This window comes from Diabrotica virgifera, chromosome 1 (assembly GCF_917563875.1).
Source record: "Diabrotica virgifera virgifera chromosome 1, PGI_DIABVI_V3a".
Classification (NCBI taxonomy): Eukaryota; Metazoa; Arthropoda; class Insecta; order Coleoptera; family Chrysomelidae; genus Diabrotica; species Diabrotica virgifera.
Genome location: NC_065443.1, coordinates 113,947,720 through 113,966,375, shown reverse-complemented (window position 1 = coordinate 113,966,375; position 18,656 = coordinate 113,947,720). Strand labels below are relative to the sequence as shown.

Below are 18,656 nucleotides of genomic sequence, written 5' to 3'. Positions count from 1 at the left end.
ACAACCAAATGCAACGATGACAGTAAAATTCTCGCGTTAGAGATTCCATAGTAAATCACGAGGGAAAACTAGGAAAAAAAAACCTCATGATAATATCCCGACATCGTAAGTATTTGGTCTTACATTTAATTTACTCTCAAAAAACTAATACCAATTTCTGACTTTAATATGTTTAAATTATAAATAATAATAATACATAGATATATAAGTAATACTAAAATATAAAATATGTACTAACTCGATATGTTATTGACTTATTAATCGTGGTGTTTTCTTTCTATTGACTTCCTCTTTCAGTATGGGTAACCATATCCTACTGCATTCTACCGAAGAATTTGCGACACAATTGGTTTCATTTAGCATAATTAGAGCCGCTTCTTTGATTTTTCTCTTTTTATTATCTGATTCTTTCAGGACTATACTTGAATCTCTCCACTGAACTCTATGTTCATTATCCCATGCGTGTTGACATATTTGAGATCTATCAAATTCTCTATTTTTAATATAAGACTGATGTTCACTTATTCTAACGTTTAATGGTCTTGATGTTTCACCTAAATAAAATTGTTCGCAGTCACAAGGTATTTTATAAATGCAATTCTTTGTTCTTTCTTGTTCATTGTTAGGTTTAGTTTTAGATAGAATAGATCTCAATGTGTTTGTGTTTTGAATGTTGTTGAAATGTTGAATTTATTTCCTATTGTTTTAAGTTTCTCGGATAGTCCTTTTATATATGGTATTGATATTTTCCTCGTATTATTTCTTGTGAATGTTGTAGGATCCCGTTCTAAGTTGTTTTGTTCCATTCGATCCAATCTTGACAATTCCTTATTTATAAACGATAAAGGATAATAATTTTTTAATAAAACAGATGTTAACAATTGTTTTTCTTCTAAAAATGAATTTTCGTTAGAAAATTCGAGAATTTTACTGTCATCGTTGCATTTGGTTGTCTTTTTAGAGACAGATCACATGCTATGATTTTTTGTGAAGGATATTCTTGAGTTGGGGTTGATTTCATGTAATCGAATGAACTATCTTTCAGTAAAGTCGTCCCAGGAACACAACTCATAAATATTGGCAATATCATTTTAAAGTCTTCTACTGTAAAATGTATAATATAATATGTCTGATTTGCCAATATAAATGAGTCAGATTAAATAAATTATTAGAAGAATTTTTTACTTAATAGCAACAACATTTTTGTTTAATGTAGTAGTATTTTGTATTTTGACAACGACACCCGATTTGGGCGTCGAAACGTTAATACAATTATTTTTTCAATTTAATTGTGGCTTATTACCTTTTTTAAGTAACTAAACTATAGATTTTAAAAAATAGCTCAAACGCAATTGTTAAAAAAAATTAAATTCGAGTTTTTTCGTTTTTTCCATTTTCTGAGAAAATTTGCAAAAATTTTTGATGTACGCATAGTGATGTACATTTTTTATACACCAAAAAGTAGACAGTTCAAAGAAAAAAGCACATTAACTTTTTTATAAAAGTAGATATTTTGACGTAAAAATTTTCGTTTAAAAATTGCAGTGTTTTTTCGACATTAAATCAAAATAAGGGGAAAAACAAACATTTAAAATAATCTAAATAAAAAAATACAGTGTATTTAGGACATTCAAAATGTAAGTTTGTATTAAATTTTGTGAAAAAATTTTATTGGTGGAAGATAAAAATAAAAAACTAAAAACTCGATTATTTGAATTTTTCGGATAAATTTTGGGGTTATGTGAAAAAAGTGTAAATACAAAAGTTGTAGTTCTTTTTATTAGCTACAACTTCGCAATTTAACTTTTCCCATTGGACTTGTAGTTTTTCTGGAAATCCTGCTAAACCTTTTTTAACCTAAAAACTTACCCCCTTCCACTTCCCGACCTCAGATCACCCGTAAATTATTTTTTCTTTAACATATTATATTTTCTTCCTTTTACAATCGGTTCCAACCTGTTACTATTTTTTTTCTTCTAAAAAATTATCGGCCATAGAGTATTGAGGTAATCTTCTTCTTTAAGCCGGCCTCTGCGACGGAGGCCGGCAATCATCACATCTATTCGGACTTTGAAGACGGCTGTTCTGAAAAGTTCATTTGATGTACATCCGTAGCATTCTCTCAGGTTGTGCAACCACGATATTCTGCGTTTCTCTATGCTTCTTTTCCTTGAATCTTTCCCGGCATAATGAGTTGGAGCAAGTTGTATCTCTCTCCACGTGTAATATGTCCGAGATATTCCAATTTTCTGGTTTTAATTGTATTTAAGACTTCCATTTCTTTTTCATCTTTCTCAGAACCTCTTTGTTTGTGACGTGTTCTATGTATCCATGATATCCAGGTAATGATCCCCGTCAAATAGAAATACATAAGCAACCTTACAAACATTATCGAAATATCGAAAAATCATTTTAGTATCTACTGTAAGTTGTTTACTATTTACCAATAATACATGTCAATATTAGGCGACGAAAAAACGTAACCATGAGGTAAAGAATAAAGTAAATGTTTAGAGAGACTGTTGACCAAATAACAAGCCACAAGACGGTGGTACTTTGAACTGACCAAAGATTGTACTCGAAATTCAAATAGAAAGTTGGAAAAAAAATATCACTGTCTGAAGGCCAACTGGAGAGAATCCACGATGAGAGAACTTTGATCTTTGGAATCCCCTTAATAGTGTGTACTTGTTTGTCAGATTATTTATATTTTGATTTCTTGTAAATGTTTTTGTGCAAAGTTAGGGGTCAGTGTTGAGATCGAGGAAAACCAAAAATAATTGGTGTCCATTAAAATGTTACATTTAGGTTGCATTTCTTAGAAGGGTCAATTTTATTTTTTTTAATGTGTAGGGGGGTTCAGTAAAAGCTTAAGTTCAAGTTTTTGGGGTCACCACCCTTGTCCCCCGACCGCCATATTGGAAAAAGGGGTGCAAAGGGTTTTCGCACTGTATCTTCTAAACTAGCAATCCTATAGAAAATTTAATTAGATATAAAATGTAGCAAATTAAATTTTCTACAATTTTATATCCATTACTTTTTATCGTCAAGTGACCAACAAAAAAGTTATAAATAAAAATATGAGAAAATTTTGTAAGAAGTTTCCTTTTGGAGGTTATAACTTTTTTTCCGTTCATTTCACAATAAAATAACATCATAGCGATTTTGTAGAGGATTTTTCAATGAACAATTTTGGCTATAAAGTTGTTTAATTTTATTTATTATCTAGGTTTTACAGCGCTCCAATCTTTACCAGATTCTCGAATTCTCATAGGAATACAATAAAAAAAAATACTTTTCTATCTACGGGTGTAACAAAAATACAGGTCATAAATTTAATCGCATATTCTGGGACCAAAAATAGTTCGATTGAACCTAACTTACCTTACTACAAATGTGCACGGAAAAAAAGTTACAGCCCTTTGAAGTTACAAAATGAAAATCGAATTTTTCCAATATATAGAAAACTATTAGAGATTTTTTATTGAAAATGGACATGTGGTATTCTTATGGCAGTAGTATTTTAAGAAAAACTTATAATGAAATTTGAACACCCCATAAAAATTTTATGGGGGTTTGGTTCCTTTAAACCCCCCCAAACTTTTGTGTACGTTCCAATTTAAATATTATTGTAGCGCCATTAGTTAAACACAAGTTTTTAAAAACTTTTTTGTCTCTTAGTACTTTTTCCAAAAGTCAGTTTTTATCGAGATAGTTCAATATTTGTCAAATTCACCACATATTTGTATATGGTAAAGTACGATTATGGAGACTTTGTAATAATATGAAAATTTATTTATGATTTACATTTTTAAGTATATTTTGAACCATATTAAAAAAGAAGCCATCTCGATAAAAGATGCTTTATCAAAAAAATACAAAGAGGCAAAAAAGTTTTAAAAACACTGTGTTTAACTAATGGTACCGCAGTAATAGTTTAATTGGAACGTACACAAACATTTGGGGGGTTTAAAGGAACAAAACCCTCATAAATTTTTTATGTAAACATATTAAAAAAGAAGCCGCAACTCGATAAAAACTGCCTTATCGAAAAAATACTAAGAGGCAAAATAGTTTTAAAAATATTGAATTTAACTAATGGCACCACAATAATAATATATTTGGAACGTACACAAAAGTTTGGGGGGGTTTAAGGGAACAAAACCCCCATAAATTTTTTATGGGGTGCACGAATTTCACTATAATTTTTCTTTAAGATGTTCTTTCCATAAGAATGCCACGTGTCCATTTTCAACAAAAAATCTCTAATAGTTTTCGATATATGAAAAAAAATCGATTTTCATTTTGTAACTTCAAAGGGCTGTAACTTTTTTTGTGTGCATATTTGTACTAAGGTAAGTTAGGTTCATTCGAACTATTTTTGGTCCCAGAATATGTGGTTTAATTTATGACCTGTATTTTTGTTACACCCTGTAATATTGTTATATATATATATATTAGTCGAGCGGCAGCAATCTTTATGCCGACCACGAAAATCAAATTTAAGGTGAATGACCAATTTTGGTCTATTTTTATGTTTTCGAGGTCGCCAAATCCGAATATGAAGTTTATTTTTATCTAGATTTGGTGGAACATGTTCAAAAATCAAATTTTATACAAAAATGCCGAAAATCAATTTTGATGATTTTTCAAATTTACCTCGCTGTATCTTTAGTCGCTGTAAATATTTCCTTTTGACAATTTTACTGTTTAATCTCTGAAGTATGTAGATAACAATGGGATTTGTCCTAAATACTTAAACACATTAAAAAAGGAGTTGTTAGTTTTTAAACATTTTGTCATCATATTTCGTTAGTTTCATGTTTACTTAAAAAAGTTAAGTGACAAACTTTTTAGTTTATAATTTTAACAAACAAAACAATAAAATATAATTCATGAAGAAGTTTTTTTGAAAATTTTAAGTCAAAATATACAATAGGAAAAAAGTTATGTTACTTCATAAACAAGCGGCACACCCCAAAAAACGCTTATATCTCGAGATCCTGACCACGGTGTGGTGAATGGCTAATTTTGATCATGCTTTATGATTTTTAAAATAAAAATTCATTTTTTGCTCTTGTTAAGAATTTTGCAATATGCGGTTGCGTCATTCTTCTTCTGAACCGGCGAATTTGTCCTCAAACAACTTCTTGGGCCGTTTCTATATATGCTTCGGGTTATAAGTTTTATAGTGGGGAGAAAGGTCAAAAACAGATTAATAATAGCATAGGAATGTTAAAATCATAATAAATTGTTTTTATTATACTTTTGCGCCCAACTTTTGTTTTTATTATATCCCTATGAGCATTCAAAAATCTGGTCAAGTTTGGAGCGCTGTAACACCTATATAAATAAATAGAATTAAACAAATTTATATTGGAAATTATTCGCTGAAAAACCCTCTACAAAATTGCTATAATGTTATTTTATTTTAAAATGAACTGAAAAAAAGTTATAGCCTCCAAAAGGAATCTTGTTAAAAATGTTTTACATATTTTTGTTTATATCTTTTTTGTTAGTCACTTGACGAGAAAAAGTAATAGACATAAAATTGTAGAAAATTTAATTTGCTACATTTTATGTTTAATTAGATTTTCCGTAGGGCTGGTAGTTTACGAGATATAGCGCGAAACCCCTTTGTACACCATTTCCAAAATGGGTGTCGACCCCAAAAACTTGAACTTAAGCTTCTACTGATCCCTCCTACACATTAAAGAAATAAAATTGACTCCTCTAACAAATGCAAGGTACGGCTTAAAAAATGTAACATTTTAATGGAGTAATCCGCTTTCCTATTTTTTCATAATTTATAAGGAAACATTTTAATTTCTACAACGTATATTTGGTGTTCTTTTTTTCTTCTTGTAGGACATGGTTCTGTTTATTCTATTATCTCAGCTCTTGTGATGTTGATGTCCAGCTGTCAAACCACCCCTTCGGAGGTCTTATTAGTGGTTATTTTGTATTGGATTTATGTGTTTTTGTCCAATTTGTGATTCCTCCTTGGTGCATTCTGTCGACATGATCTCTCCATTTGTGGCGTTATGGTCGTGTCCATCTTTTCGCATCCTGGACTCCAGTTTCTCTTAATGTATCCAATGTGTCCTTATCACGTTTCAGCTCTTGTTTCCGCTGTGTCTTTTACACATGCTTTTTATATCTGAATTTTGCTATCCACGCTAATATATTTGTTCCTCCATAAGATATCCCACAAATATCCTGATATTCTGACTACCTTGTTGACTTATTTTTTCGCTTCCTCTGCAGTATATCTAACATTCTTCTTCTTACGGTGCCTATCCGTTCCGGATGTTGGCGATCAGCATGGCCATCCTAACTTTACTTGCTGCTATTCGGAACAGTCCGGTTATAGATGTATGAAACCACTTTCTCAGGTTTTGAAACCAAGATATTTTTAAAATAAAAAGGAAAAAAATTTCCTCTCATTGGAAGTAAAAGGAAGTAAAACTTCTCTTGTAGGTAGATGGTATATAAATTTATTAAAATTTTTCTAAAAAGATCCAAGTTGGATTAAAGTGGGTACATCACTAGTACAAAATAAACGTGTTCGGACTGATCAGTCCATCATCAGGTTGAAACTTCAGATCCAAAGTAGTTGAAACTAGCTACATAGGTAGGTCGAATGACCTTACCATTATAAAAATTAAGCCATTTAGGCTACAACACTGTCGACAATAAGTCGATGTTAAAAGAATACAATTAGATTATAATGGAGTCTTCATCTTGGCTTCAAACTGAAGCCAAGATCAAGACTTTATTATAGTCTAATTGTATTCTTTAAACAGTTTGAAGCCAAGATGAAGACTCCATTATAGTCTAATTGTATTCTTTTAACATCGACTTATTGTCGACATTGTTGTAGCCTAAATGGCTTAATTTTTATAATGGTCAGGTCATTCGACCTACCTATGTAGCTAGTTCCAACTACTTTGGATCTGAAGTTTCAACCTGATGATAGACTGATTAGTCCGAAAACGTTTGTTTTGTACTAGTGATGTACCCACTTTAATTCAACTTGGATCTTTTTGGAAAGTTTTTAATAAATTGATATACCATCTACTTACAAGAGAAGTTTCACTTCCTTGGTAACAAGATATTCTTCTTCTCCCTGGTTCTCTCTTTCCAAATACCTTGCCCTAAAGAACGAGGTGCAACAAGCCATATTTCTGTTCAACTCTAAAGTCCGAATAGCTATAATGATTGCCAACCTTCGTCAGGGAGATGGCACTTAAAGAAGATATTTCTGTTCATTCCTCATGACATGGCCAAGATATTCTAATTTGCGCTGTTTGATTGTTTTAATAATCTCACATTCCTTGTCTATTCTACGTAGCACCAAATGATTAGTCACACGATCAACCCATGAAATTCTTAAAATGCGTCGTTTAACACCATATCTCCAACGCCTCTAGTTTTCGTAAAGAAACTTTAGAAAGTATCCAAGCCTCTACTCTGTATAATAACTTAATAACGTAGAAAATACATAGCATATGATGCTAGAGATTTCGATATCAAGTGGTAAATCGTGACATCTGAAAAGAGACTTTATCGTTACGAATGCTGATTTTGCTTTTGATCAAAAGGGCTGTTTATGTTGGTACCAAAAGGTATGTGTAGCTGCCCACTCTGTCAATTGGTTGTTGGTTAACCAAAAGTCGTGGATTTAATATCTCGAGCTTACTGACTACCATGTACATTAGTCAAAGACTTTAATCAGATTTGAGGTCTGCGAGATCTTTGTCTTCTCTTCTTCTTTCAATTTATACATCTTATTACCTGCATAGTGTAGTACTGCAAGTACAAAGTATAACACTTAAAGTACAAAGCAAAATTCGAATTCAAAACGCACTAACAGATACAATCCATGTTCGAACGGGCCTACGACAGGGAGATGTCCTATCCTGTATTTTATTCAACATCACATTAGAAAAAATAATTAGAGAGTCAAAAGTCAATACCAGAGCAGAGGAACAATAATAACAAAAAGTGTACAAATATTGGCATTTGCAGATGATATTGATATCATAGCTAGAAGCAAAAGATAAATGATAGAAGTATTTAATGCGATAGAAAGAGCGGCACAAAACAGTGGCCTAAATATTAATGAAATAAAAACCAAATACATGAAGGCCAGCAAATCGACAGGCCAAAGAAACCTACAGAATCTGACAATAGGAGACTATAACATCGAAAGCGTAAATTTTTTTACATAGGGTAAAACGCCAGTTATTGGACACGAGACAGTTATTGGACATTACAGTGTTAACTTACGATTATAAGATTTCTGCAAGTGCTAACAAGAGTATATTTCACTAGGTGGCACTACTCGCTTCTATATTACGTACATTCTTATGTCTATGTTCTGCCTTTAACGGGTTCTGTGATTTTGGCGGTAAATATTTTTAGGTTATGTGAGTGAAGTGACATTTAAGCATTGTGTTAAGCATCTGCTCTGACTTTTTTTTCAAAACTACGTGTTATTTTTAAGGTAAGATTGTATTTTTATTTAAAAGCGTGTAGTTAAGACACTTATAGTCCCTAAGGTAGATCGCGTACAGTAATAGGGATTTTAATTTGGATTTAATTACGCATGTCCAATAACTAAACTAGAAAACTTGCTGAATTCTATTATGGGACACCTGTCCAATCACTAGATAACTATACTTACCACATATTTCTACAATTTTCAACGTGTTTATGTATAATTAACTGGAGATAGCAGTAAAATTAATTTAGTAATCGATTTGACAGTTATTGGACAGCTGTCCAATAACTAAATTTGACCGTCCAATCACTAAATTGATTTTTTAGGATTGTAGTAAAATGCCTAAACTTAGAAAATACGATAAGAATAAACTTATAGAAGCTGTTAAGGATGTCCAAAATGGCACTGAATCGTATAGAACAGCTGAAAAAAAATATGGAATTCCGAAGTCCACTATAGAATTTAAATTAAAACATCCGGAACATAAAGATACACTTGGACCGTCTCCTATTTTAACTTGCGAGGAGGAGAATACTCTGGTTAGGTACGTTCATTAAATTTATCTTAATCCATAGCATTATTTGATTTTACATTCAATATTCCAGATGGATACAAGAAACCGCTTCAAAAGGTTTCCCCAAAAAGGCTAACGATTTAAAAAGCAGCGTGCAAAAATTTTTAACCGAAAATCCTCGCCCCAATAACTTTAAAGATAATCGACCTGGAGATGGATGGTTAAAAGTCAGTCGCCAAAAAAATGTATTTTAATCGGTATTTATCGTTTGATTTTTTTAGGGATTTTTGAAGCGACATCCAGAGGTTTCTAAAAGGACAAGTGAAGGTGTAACGGCAGCTAGCGCTTATGTGTCTGAACGAGACATCAAAAACTGGTTTAAAAATATTGAAACCTATGTCAAAGAAAAACATCTAGAAGAAGTTCTAACTGATCCATCAAGAATTTTTAATGGAGATGAGTCAGGATTTCAAATATGTCCATCTACTGGAAAAGTATTTGCTATGAAAGGTTCAAAAAATGTTTATAATGTTGAAAAAAGCTGTTCAAAAGAAAACGTCACTGTGATGTTTACGTTTTCAGCAGACGGTAAAATTTGCGTGCCTATGGTTATTTATCCTTATCACAGAAAAAGTTGCTAAAGGCATTAATCCTAAATGGGGTGTGGGCAGAAGCGATAATGGTTGGAAGACGGCAGAGACATTCTATCAGTATATTGCGAATGTTTTTTACCCCCACCTAATTGAAAATAATATTAAGCTTCCAGTTATTCTTTTTGTAGATGGGCACAAGAGTCACTTAAGTTACCAATTAAGTCTATTGTGTAATGAACTGCAAATTGAAGTAATTGCACTTTATCCTAACGCCACAAGGATTTTACAACCATGTGACGTCTCTATTTTCCGTCCACTAAAAGAAGCTTGGCGGCAGTCAGTAAGAGAATGGGAAGAACAGCATCCAGGAGGGGTAGTCAATAAGGTTGTATTTGCTTCTATATTGGAGCAAGCTACAAAAAAAAGTTGTAAAACTGAAACAGTAGTAAATGGTTTCAAGGTTTGCGGATTGTTTCCATTTAAAGCAGATGCTATTGACTACACAAAATGTTTAGGTAAAGAAGTAGTAAAAAATTTAATCATTTCGGATCATCAAAAGAAACCCAAGATGGACTATAATACTTTCGTAAATATCTTAGGTCCTGAAAAAGTTCATAGCTTAGAGAATTTAAAAGAAAATCAAAAGAATAATCTACCTAGCGACGATAATTTGAATTTGTTGTTCAAAATCTGGAATTTTTTTGAACATGATCCAAAACATTCTGATAACCAAATGGTTCTAAAAAATAGAGACACAAACATTAATATTATTCAAAATATAGCTATCACATCTCCGGTTAAAAATACTGAAATAAAAACATCAGAAAAAAGTGGTATTGAAAATGTAAATATTTCTGAGAGTAATAGTACCAATGATATCCATATTCAACAATATAAAACTAATGTTTATGACTTACCCTCTACAAGTAAAATTATTGTTAAACACGAATTGTTGGGCAATTTTTTAACTTCTCCTACTGTACCGGAAAGAAAAAATAAACGTAACACGGAAAGACTTCCTTTTGCTATTACATCTGCACGATATCAAGAAATGTTACGAAAAAAGGAGGAGTTAAAAGAAGAGCAGGAAAAACAAAAACAAGAAAGGAAACGGAAAAGAGAAGAAAAATTAACCAAAAACCAGTGTAGCAACAAAAAGAATTCAAAAAAAGTCAAATGTTCTATTTGTTTAAATGATATTCAATCGAATAAATTAAAATGCCATGACTGTAGTCTTTATTATCACGAATGTTGTATTCCTGTTAAGCATAGACAGCATATACCTAACGATGGTGATCTATTTATATGTCACAACTGCTTCAATCTGCAGGATAGTGATTCCGATGCTAATAACAGTAACCAAGACAGTGAGGATGAAGATATTGACGAACTTTTCACTCAATACAAAGAAGCACAGAAGCAATTATAAAATTTAATTGTGTCAACAACTGTACATAATAGGTACCCCATACCGCACATAAATTTTGGTTTTTCTTGTAATTTTCATTTATTTTTAGGTTTGTATTGTGTTAAAGCAGTTGTCCAATAACTAATTTTGAGTGTCCTGTAACTAAATAAACTGTCCAATAACTATAATTTTTGTAACTATTTTTAATAAATATATATTGACAGAAAAGATTTAACCCTTTCTTTAAATCCTTTTAGCCATATTGTAATAAACTGTTTAGACTACGTTTTGTATAAATTTCAATTCAATCTGCAGAGAACAATGTGAATTACGAATGTTTAAAGTTGAAATTTTCTTAAGTGTCCAATAACTGTATGGTTTACCCTATCTAGGTTCACTAGTTACCGCAGATAACAATGTCAGCGAAGAAGTTAAGAGAAGAATACATATTGCTAATAAAACAAATAATGGACTAATTAAACATCTAAGATCTATATCAACTAAGAACTATAAGAACTATATCAATATCACGAGAAAAACCAAATGCAAAATATACAAAACCCTGATAAAACCGGTCCTTACACAGAGCGTGTCCAATTAAGTCGGCATCACATGGGAAACTTTTTTATTCTTAGTTTTATCAAAAAAAGTTATTTTTTATAAAAAGTTGTGCATGGTCTAAAACTTAAAATACAACCCTCAGTTATCAATTTTTTTAAGCCGTATACGAGGTATGTCAAAAAATATGAATTTTACTCAAGAGTAAAGTAGCTTTATTTTTCAAAATATTGAAAATTTGTTTGGGATTAAGAACTATATCTTAATATGCAATTTCATCCTTCTAATTGAAAAAAAAAATTAGAATTTTTTTTATGGATAACCAACATTATTTTCAGTTATTTAAATTATGATAACTATTTTATTATTAATTTTACGAAAAAAAATGTATACCTTGTAAAAAGTTCTGCATGGTCAAAAGTCTTGAATACAACCATCTAATATCAAATTTGAACAATTTTATACGAGGTATGTCAAATAAGATGAATTTCGATCAAGAATAAAGTACCTTTATAGTTCAGAATATTTCAATAAGAAGGATGTAATTACATATTGGAACATGATTTTTAGTTCTATACAACTTTACATAATCACAATTTTCAATATTGGCAAAAATACCGGTATTTTATTTAAGTACTCTTAAGCGAATTCATATTTTTTTAATACCTCGTATAAAATTGACAACATTTTTGATATAACATGGTTGTATTTTAGGTTTTAGGCCAGCGATACTCAACCTTTTTCTTTCCTGGGCTACATGGTAGCTATTGCCACAGCTTGCGGGCCGCAATCAAGATGAATTAGTATACAGGGTGTTTGGGACGGTTACATTGGGAAACGGAAATACTTGAATGGTGAATACAGATAAATGAGACGGTTCTAGACATATTAAATTTATTGCTCCACCGACTTTATAACCGAGTTACAGGGTGTTTTATCGATTTTGCCCATTTCTTTCTGGACCCATAACTTTAGAACTACCTTGTATATTTTTTTGATATTTGGTACACATATGTCACATTTAGAACCCAAACCACGCAACAGCTAATCACAAGAAAATCCAGGTCCGGATTAAACAAAATTATAAATCCATTGTGACCTTGAAACAACATCCTTTATATTGAAATTTTCAAAACCCGTTTGCATTTGAAAAGAGCTTTAATGGAGCTTCCATTTTTTGCGCAGACAATTCAATGACTTTAGTTTTTATGATCTTTTAAATGTGCGAATTTAGACGAATTTTGAAAATTGTAATATACAGGGTGTTGTTTCAAGGTCACAATTATTTTAAATTTTTTTTTGCTAATCCGGACCTGCATTTTTCTTGTGATTACTAGATGGGTCGTTGCAATGTAGTAAATAAGTATTGATTATTTTAAAATGAGTATTTTTTCATTAGCTTTAATAATTTATTAATAAAAGTTAATATTACCTTGCTTTTTAATCAGAGTTCTTAAAAATTTCAATATAATTTAAAATTAAAGTCATTAAATTGTTTGCCTCACTCCCAAACACCCTCAAACACATCGGCACACTATCAAAGAATTAGAGAAAACACGTGAAATTTGACAAATAATTTGATCACCTTTAGGGCCCTTTAATTAGCCTTCGGGCCGCATAAAAACGCTAAAGGGCCGCATGCGACCCGCGGGCTGCAGGTTGAGTATCACTGTTTTAGACCATGCAAAACATTTTATACAGAATAACTTTTTTCTTAAAATTAATAATAATAATTGAAATAACTGAAAATAATGTTGGTTATCCATAATTAAAAAACAAATTCAATGTTTTTTTTCAATTAGAAGGATGAAATTGCATATTAAAATATAGTTCTTAATTTCAAACATCTTTTAATTATAACAGTTTTTAATATTGTGAAAAATAAAGCTACTTTACTCTTGAGTAAAATTCATATTTTTTGACATACCTCGTATACGGCTTAAAAAATTGATAACTGATGGTTGTATTTTAAGTTTTAGACTATGCACAACTTTTTATAAAGAATAACTTTTTTTCATAAAACTAAGAATAAAAAAAAAGTTTCCCATATGATGCCGACTTAATTGGACACGTCTGAGACATGGACACTGTCGAAAAGCGATGATAACTTATTAGGTATGTTTGACCGAAAAATCCTCAGACACATATATAAGGGGGTGAAAGAAAATGACGTATGGCGCAGAAGATATAATTTTGAACTATACGCAGCATACAACGAACCCGACGTCATAACATCCATAAAGATCGGACGTCTGCGCTGGATGGGCCATGTTGAACGGATGCTGGAGACCGAAACACCAAAACATATAATGAGGCAAACACCAGTAGGGAGAAGGTCAAAGGGAAGACCCAAACTTAGATACATGGAACAAGTGGAACAAGATCTGAAAACACTTGAGATTACCCACTGGAAGAACAAAGCAAGGAACAGAACATCCTAGAACAAGCCAGGACCCAAAAAGGGTTGTCGAGCTACTGATGATGATGATTACCTGCATAGTGATGAAATTGTTGAGATGCGGAAAATTTTGGGACCTCACCACGACATCACCACAAACCAGTATAGGATCATAACCAATATCGAATCAAAAACACTCTACAATGACGCCGATATTGTCCAAGAAATTAAATCACAGCGACTATGGTTGGCAGGCCACATGTACAGCCTTCATAACAAAAGACTTGTAAGACCGGTATGGAAGGAGATTCCATAGGTAGAAGATTCCAAGATTCCAAGGCAGAAGACCACTCGGACGTCCCAGAATGCGATGGAGAGATAACATCCAAGCAGATCTCCGTAAAATGAACATTCCATTTGACCCTAGGTTGATGGAAGACCCAACAAATTGGAAAAAAGTTGTACAGTCAGCCAGATACACCCAAGGTTGTAGCGCTACGTGATTATGATGATGATGTTGTTCCAGTGATAGCATTGCTCTTTTTATGCTATTTTAGATTACGCTGTAATGCTGTAATGCTATCTGTTCCTATTTTAGATTACACGTACTGGATTGACGAAGTTTGTGGTTAGACATTTTTCAACTATATCAGTCACCTAATCATGGTCTTTTGATGAGAATGCGAAAAGAAAAAGACCTGTTAACCATAATAAAAGGACCTGATCATGAGTGTGAAATGGCCACAAATAGAAAGAATGTAGCATATCAAAAAACCAGCGACACAGGTTGTACATGTACACGGAGAAAAAAAGAAGAATATAGACGTCTTAGAAGAGAGCTTAGAGCATGGAAAATTTTTTCGAGAGAGAAAAAAATTTCCATGCTCTAAGGAAGAGAGGAAAAACGTATCCATCGACGTAAGAAGAGGGAATACGAACAGAACACTCTCAATGAGATACAAAAGTTTATTTGATAAAAATGAAACAAGAAAATACTACAAATCCTTAAATAATAGCCGTCGAGAATTTAAACCGCGATTAAAAATTTGTAGAGACACTAAGGGCCGGTTTTTCAGTGCTGGGTTAACCTATTTCTTTTTTGGTCACCGAAATATTCATGTTTAATCAGTTTTTCAGTATGTACTAGGTTAGAGCTTAAACTCGTTTTTTAAGTTAACCACGATTTTAACCGATCCTCGTTAGATGGTTTAACTCCGAATTTTGCGGTTACGCTTGCGCATTAGTGCAGTGAATGCATCATGTTTATTTTTTTGAGTACCTGCCTGACAGAGTGACAGAAGGGATTAGTTGGGTTATGATATTTTCTTTCACCACGGGAAGTATTCTAATACCTCCTTATTATTATAAGGAAATTATTATTTAACAATAAAACACTGAAAACGTTTGTTTTCTATACTTCCACAAAATTTATTATAACTAAGTGACTACAGCTGTTTCGGCAGAGTGCCTTTCTCAAGTGATATATAGTATTTTTACTACAAAAACGTTATTACGTAGGTCAAAATTTTTGACGTAAGAGAACTGTCAAAACATTAGAATGTGACTTTTCATTATTGCTATGTTTATTATAAACACGGCAATAATGAAAAGTCACATTCTAATGTTTTGACAGTTCTCTTACGTCAAAAATTTTGACCTACGTAATAACGTTTTTGTAGTAAAAATACATAGTTTACTATGTGTTTGCCTTTTTAAGTCTTCAACTGAAGAGGTTGAGGAGTGGGGAGCTGTTTGTCTCGAGTTGGTCATTCAGAATTATATCTGTATTTTTCAGTTTATTAATTTCCATAGATTCTAAAAAAGATAGCTTAAGGCCTTTATTTTGAATATGCAGAATTTGAAACTCTTCATTGAAGGAATGATTATGATCTAGAAGGTGAAGTGCGGATGTAGAAGTGTCTTCTACAGACGAGGAAAAAACCAAATATATGTTGGTTTCTAAAACCTCCCGAAAACAGTTTGAAGCCAAGATGAAGACTCCATTATAGTCTAATTGTATTCTTTTAACATCGACTTATTGTCGACATTGTTGTAGCCTAAATGGCTTAATTTTTATAATGGTCAGGTCATTCGACCTACCTATGTAGCTAGTTCCAACTACTTTGGATCTGAAGTTTCAACCTGATGATAGACTGATTAGTCCGAAAACGTTTGTTTTGTACTAGTGATGTACCCACTTTAATTCAACTTGGATCTTTTTGGAAAGTTTTTAATAAATTGATATACCATCTACTTACAAGAGAAGTTTTACTTCCTTGGTAACAAGATATTCTTCTTCTCCCTGGTTCTCTCTTTCCAAATACCTTGCCCTAAAGAACGAGGTGCAACAAGCCATATTTCTGTTCAACTCTAAAGTCCGAATAGCTACAATGATTGCCAACCTTCGTCAGGGAGATGGCACTTAAAGAAGATATTTCTGTTCATTCCTCATGACATGGCCAAGATATTCTAATTTGCGCTGTTTGATTGTTTTAATAATCTCACATTCCTTGTCTATTCTACGTAGCACCAAATGATTAGTCACACGATCAACCCATGAAATTCTTAAAATGCGTCGTTTAACACCATATCTCCAACGCCTCTAGTTTTCGTAAAGATGCTTTAGAAAGTATCCAAGCCTCTACTCTGTATAATAACGTAGAAAATACATAGCATATGATGCTAGAGATTTCGATATCAAGTGGTAAATCGTGACATCTGAAAAGAGACTTTATCGTTACGAATGCTGATTTTGCTTTTGATCAAAAGGGCTGTTTATGTTGGTACCAAAAGGTATGTGTAGCTGCCCACTCTGTCAATTGGTTGTTGGTTAACCAAAAGTCGTGGATTTAATATCTCGAGCTTACTGACTACCATGTACATTAGTCAAAGACTTTAATCAGATTTGAGGTATGCGAGATCTTTGTCTTCTCTTCTTCTTTCAATTTATACATCTTATTACCTGCATAGTGTAGTACTGCAAGTACAAAGTATAACACTTAAAGTACAAAGCAAAATTCGAATTCAAAACGCACTAACAGATACAATCCATGTTCGAACGGGCCTACGACAGGGAGATGCCCTATCCTGTATTTTATTCAACATCACATTAGAAAAAATAATTAGAGAGTCAAAAGTCAATACCAGAGCAGAGGAACAATAATAACAAAAAGTGTACAAATATTGGCATTTGCAGATGATATTGATATCATAGCTAGAAGCAAAAGATAAATGATAGAAGTATTTAATGCGATAGAAAGAGCGCGAGCGGCACAAAACAGTGGCCTAAATATTAATGAAATAAAAACCAAATCCATGAAGGCCAGCCAATCGACAGGCCAAAGAAACCTACAGAATCTGACAATAGGAGACTATAACATCGAAAGCGTAAATTTTTTTACATATCTAGGTTCACTAGTTACCGCAGATAACAATGTCAGCGAAGAAGTTAAGAGAAGAATACATATTGCTAATAAAACAAATAATGGACTAATTAAACATCTAAGATCTAACAATATCACGAGAAAAACCAAATGCAAAATATACAAAACCCTGATAAAACCGGTCCTTACACAGAGCGTGTCCAATTAAGTCGGCATCACATGGGAAACTTTTTTATTCTTAGTTTTATCAAAAAAAGTTATTTTTTATAAAAAGTTGTGCATGGTCTAAAACTTAAAATACAACCCTCAGTTATCAATTTTTTTAAGCCATATACGAGGTATGTCAAAAAATATGAATTTTACTCAAGAGTAAAGTAGCTTTATTTTTCAAAATATTGAAAATTTGTTTGGGATTAAGAACTATATCTTAATATGCAATTTCATCCTTCTAATTGAAAAAAAAAAATAGAATTTTTTTTATGGATAACCAACATTATTTTCAGTTATTTAAATTATGATAACTATTTTATTATTAATTTTACGAAAAAAAATGTATACCTTGTAAAAAGTTCTGCATGGTCAAAAGTCTTGAATACAACCATCTAATATCAAATTTGAACAATTTTATACGAGGTATGTCAAATAAGATGAATTTCGATCAAGAATAAAGTACCTTTATAGTTCAGAATATTTCAATAAGAAGGATGTAATTACATATTGGAACATGATTTTTAGTTCTACACAACTTTACATAATCACAATTTTCAATATTGGCAAAAATACCGGTATTTTATTTAAGTACTCTTAAGCGAATTAATATTTTTTTTAATACCTCGTATAAAATTGACAACATTTGATATAACATGGTTGTATTTTAGGTTTTAGACCAGCGATACTCAACCTTTTTCTTTCCTGGGCTACATGGTAGCTATTGCCACAGCTTGCGGGCCGCAATCAAGATGAATTAGTATACAGGGTGTTTGGGACGGTTACATTGGGAAACGGAAATACTTGAATGGTGAATACAGATAAATGAGACGGTTCTAGACATATTAAATTTATTGCTCCACCGACTTTATAACCGAGTTACAGGGTGTTTTATCGATTTTGCCCATTTCTTTCTGGACCCATAACTTTAGAACTACCTTGTATATTTTTTTGATATTTGGTACACATATGTCACATTTAGAACCCAAACCACGCAACAGCTAATCACAAGAAAATCCAGGTCCGGATTAAACAAAATTATAAATCCATTGTGACCTTGAAACAACATCCTTTATATTGAAATTTTCA

General features: G+C 32.1%; 2 protein-coding genes across 2 annotated transcripts in view; one reads left to right on the top strand and one right to left on the bottom strand.

The window, feature by feature from the left end:
• LOC114347881 (rootletin) overlaps positions 1-18,656 on the bottom strand; it is a 370,585-nt gene that overhangs the window by 275,940 nt on the left and 75,989 nt on the right. The window lies entirely within an intron of this gene.
• Positions 8,731-9,676, top strand: LOC114327213 (uncharacterized). Its single transcript, XM_028275747.2, has 3 exons — positions 8,731-9,050; positions 9,112-9,247; positions 9,302-9,676. The coding sequence occupies exons 1-3, from the start codon at positions 8,845-8,847 to the stop codon at positions 9,659-9,661; spliced, it is 702 nt and encodes a 233-aa protein (XP_028131548.2). The 5' UTR covers positions 8,731-8,844; the 3' UTR covers positions 9,662-9,676.

What these genes read in the sequence shown, in the direction of transcription:
- LOC114327213 (XM_028275747.2), top strand. Translation starts at nt 8,845, where the DNA reads ATGCCTAAACTTAGAAAATACGATAAGAATAAACTTATAGAAGCTGTT. An exon ending in GAGGAGAATACTCTGGTTAG is followed by an intron (nt 9,051 to 9,111) that starts GTACGTTCATTA and finishes TCAATATTCCAG; the next exon opens with ATGGATACAAGAAACCGCTT. An exon ending in CTGGAGATGGATGGTTAAAA is followed by an intron (nt 9,248 to 9,301) that starts GTCAGTCGCCAA and finishes TGATTTTTTTAG; the next exon opens with GGATTTTTGAAGCGACATCC.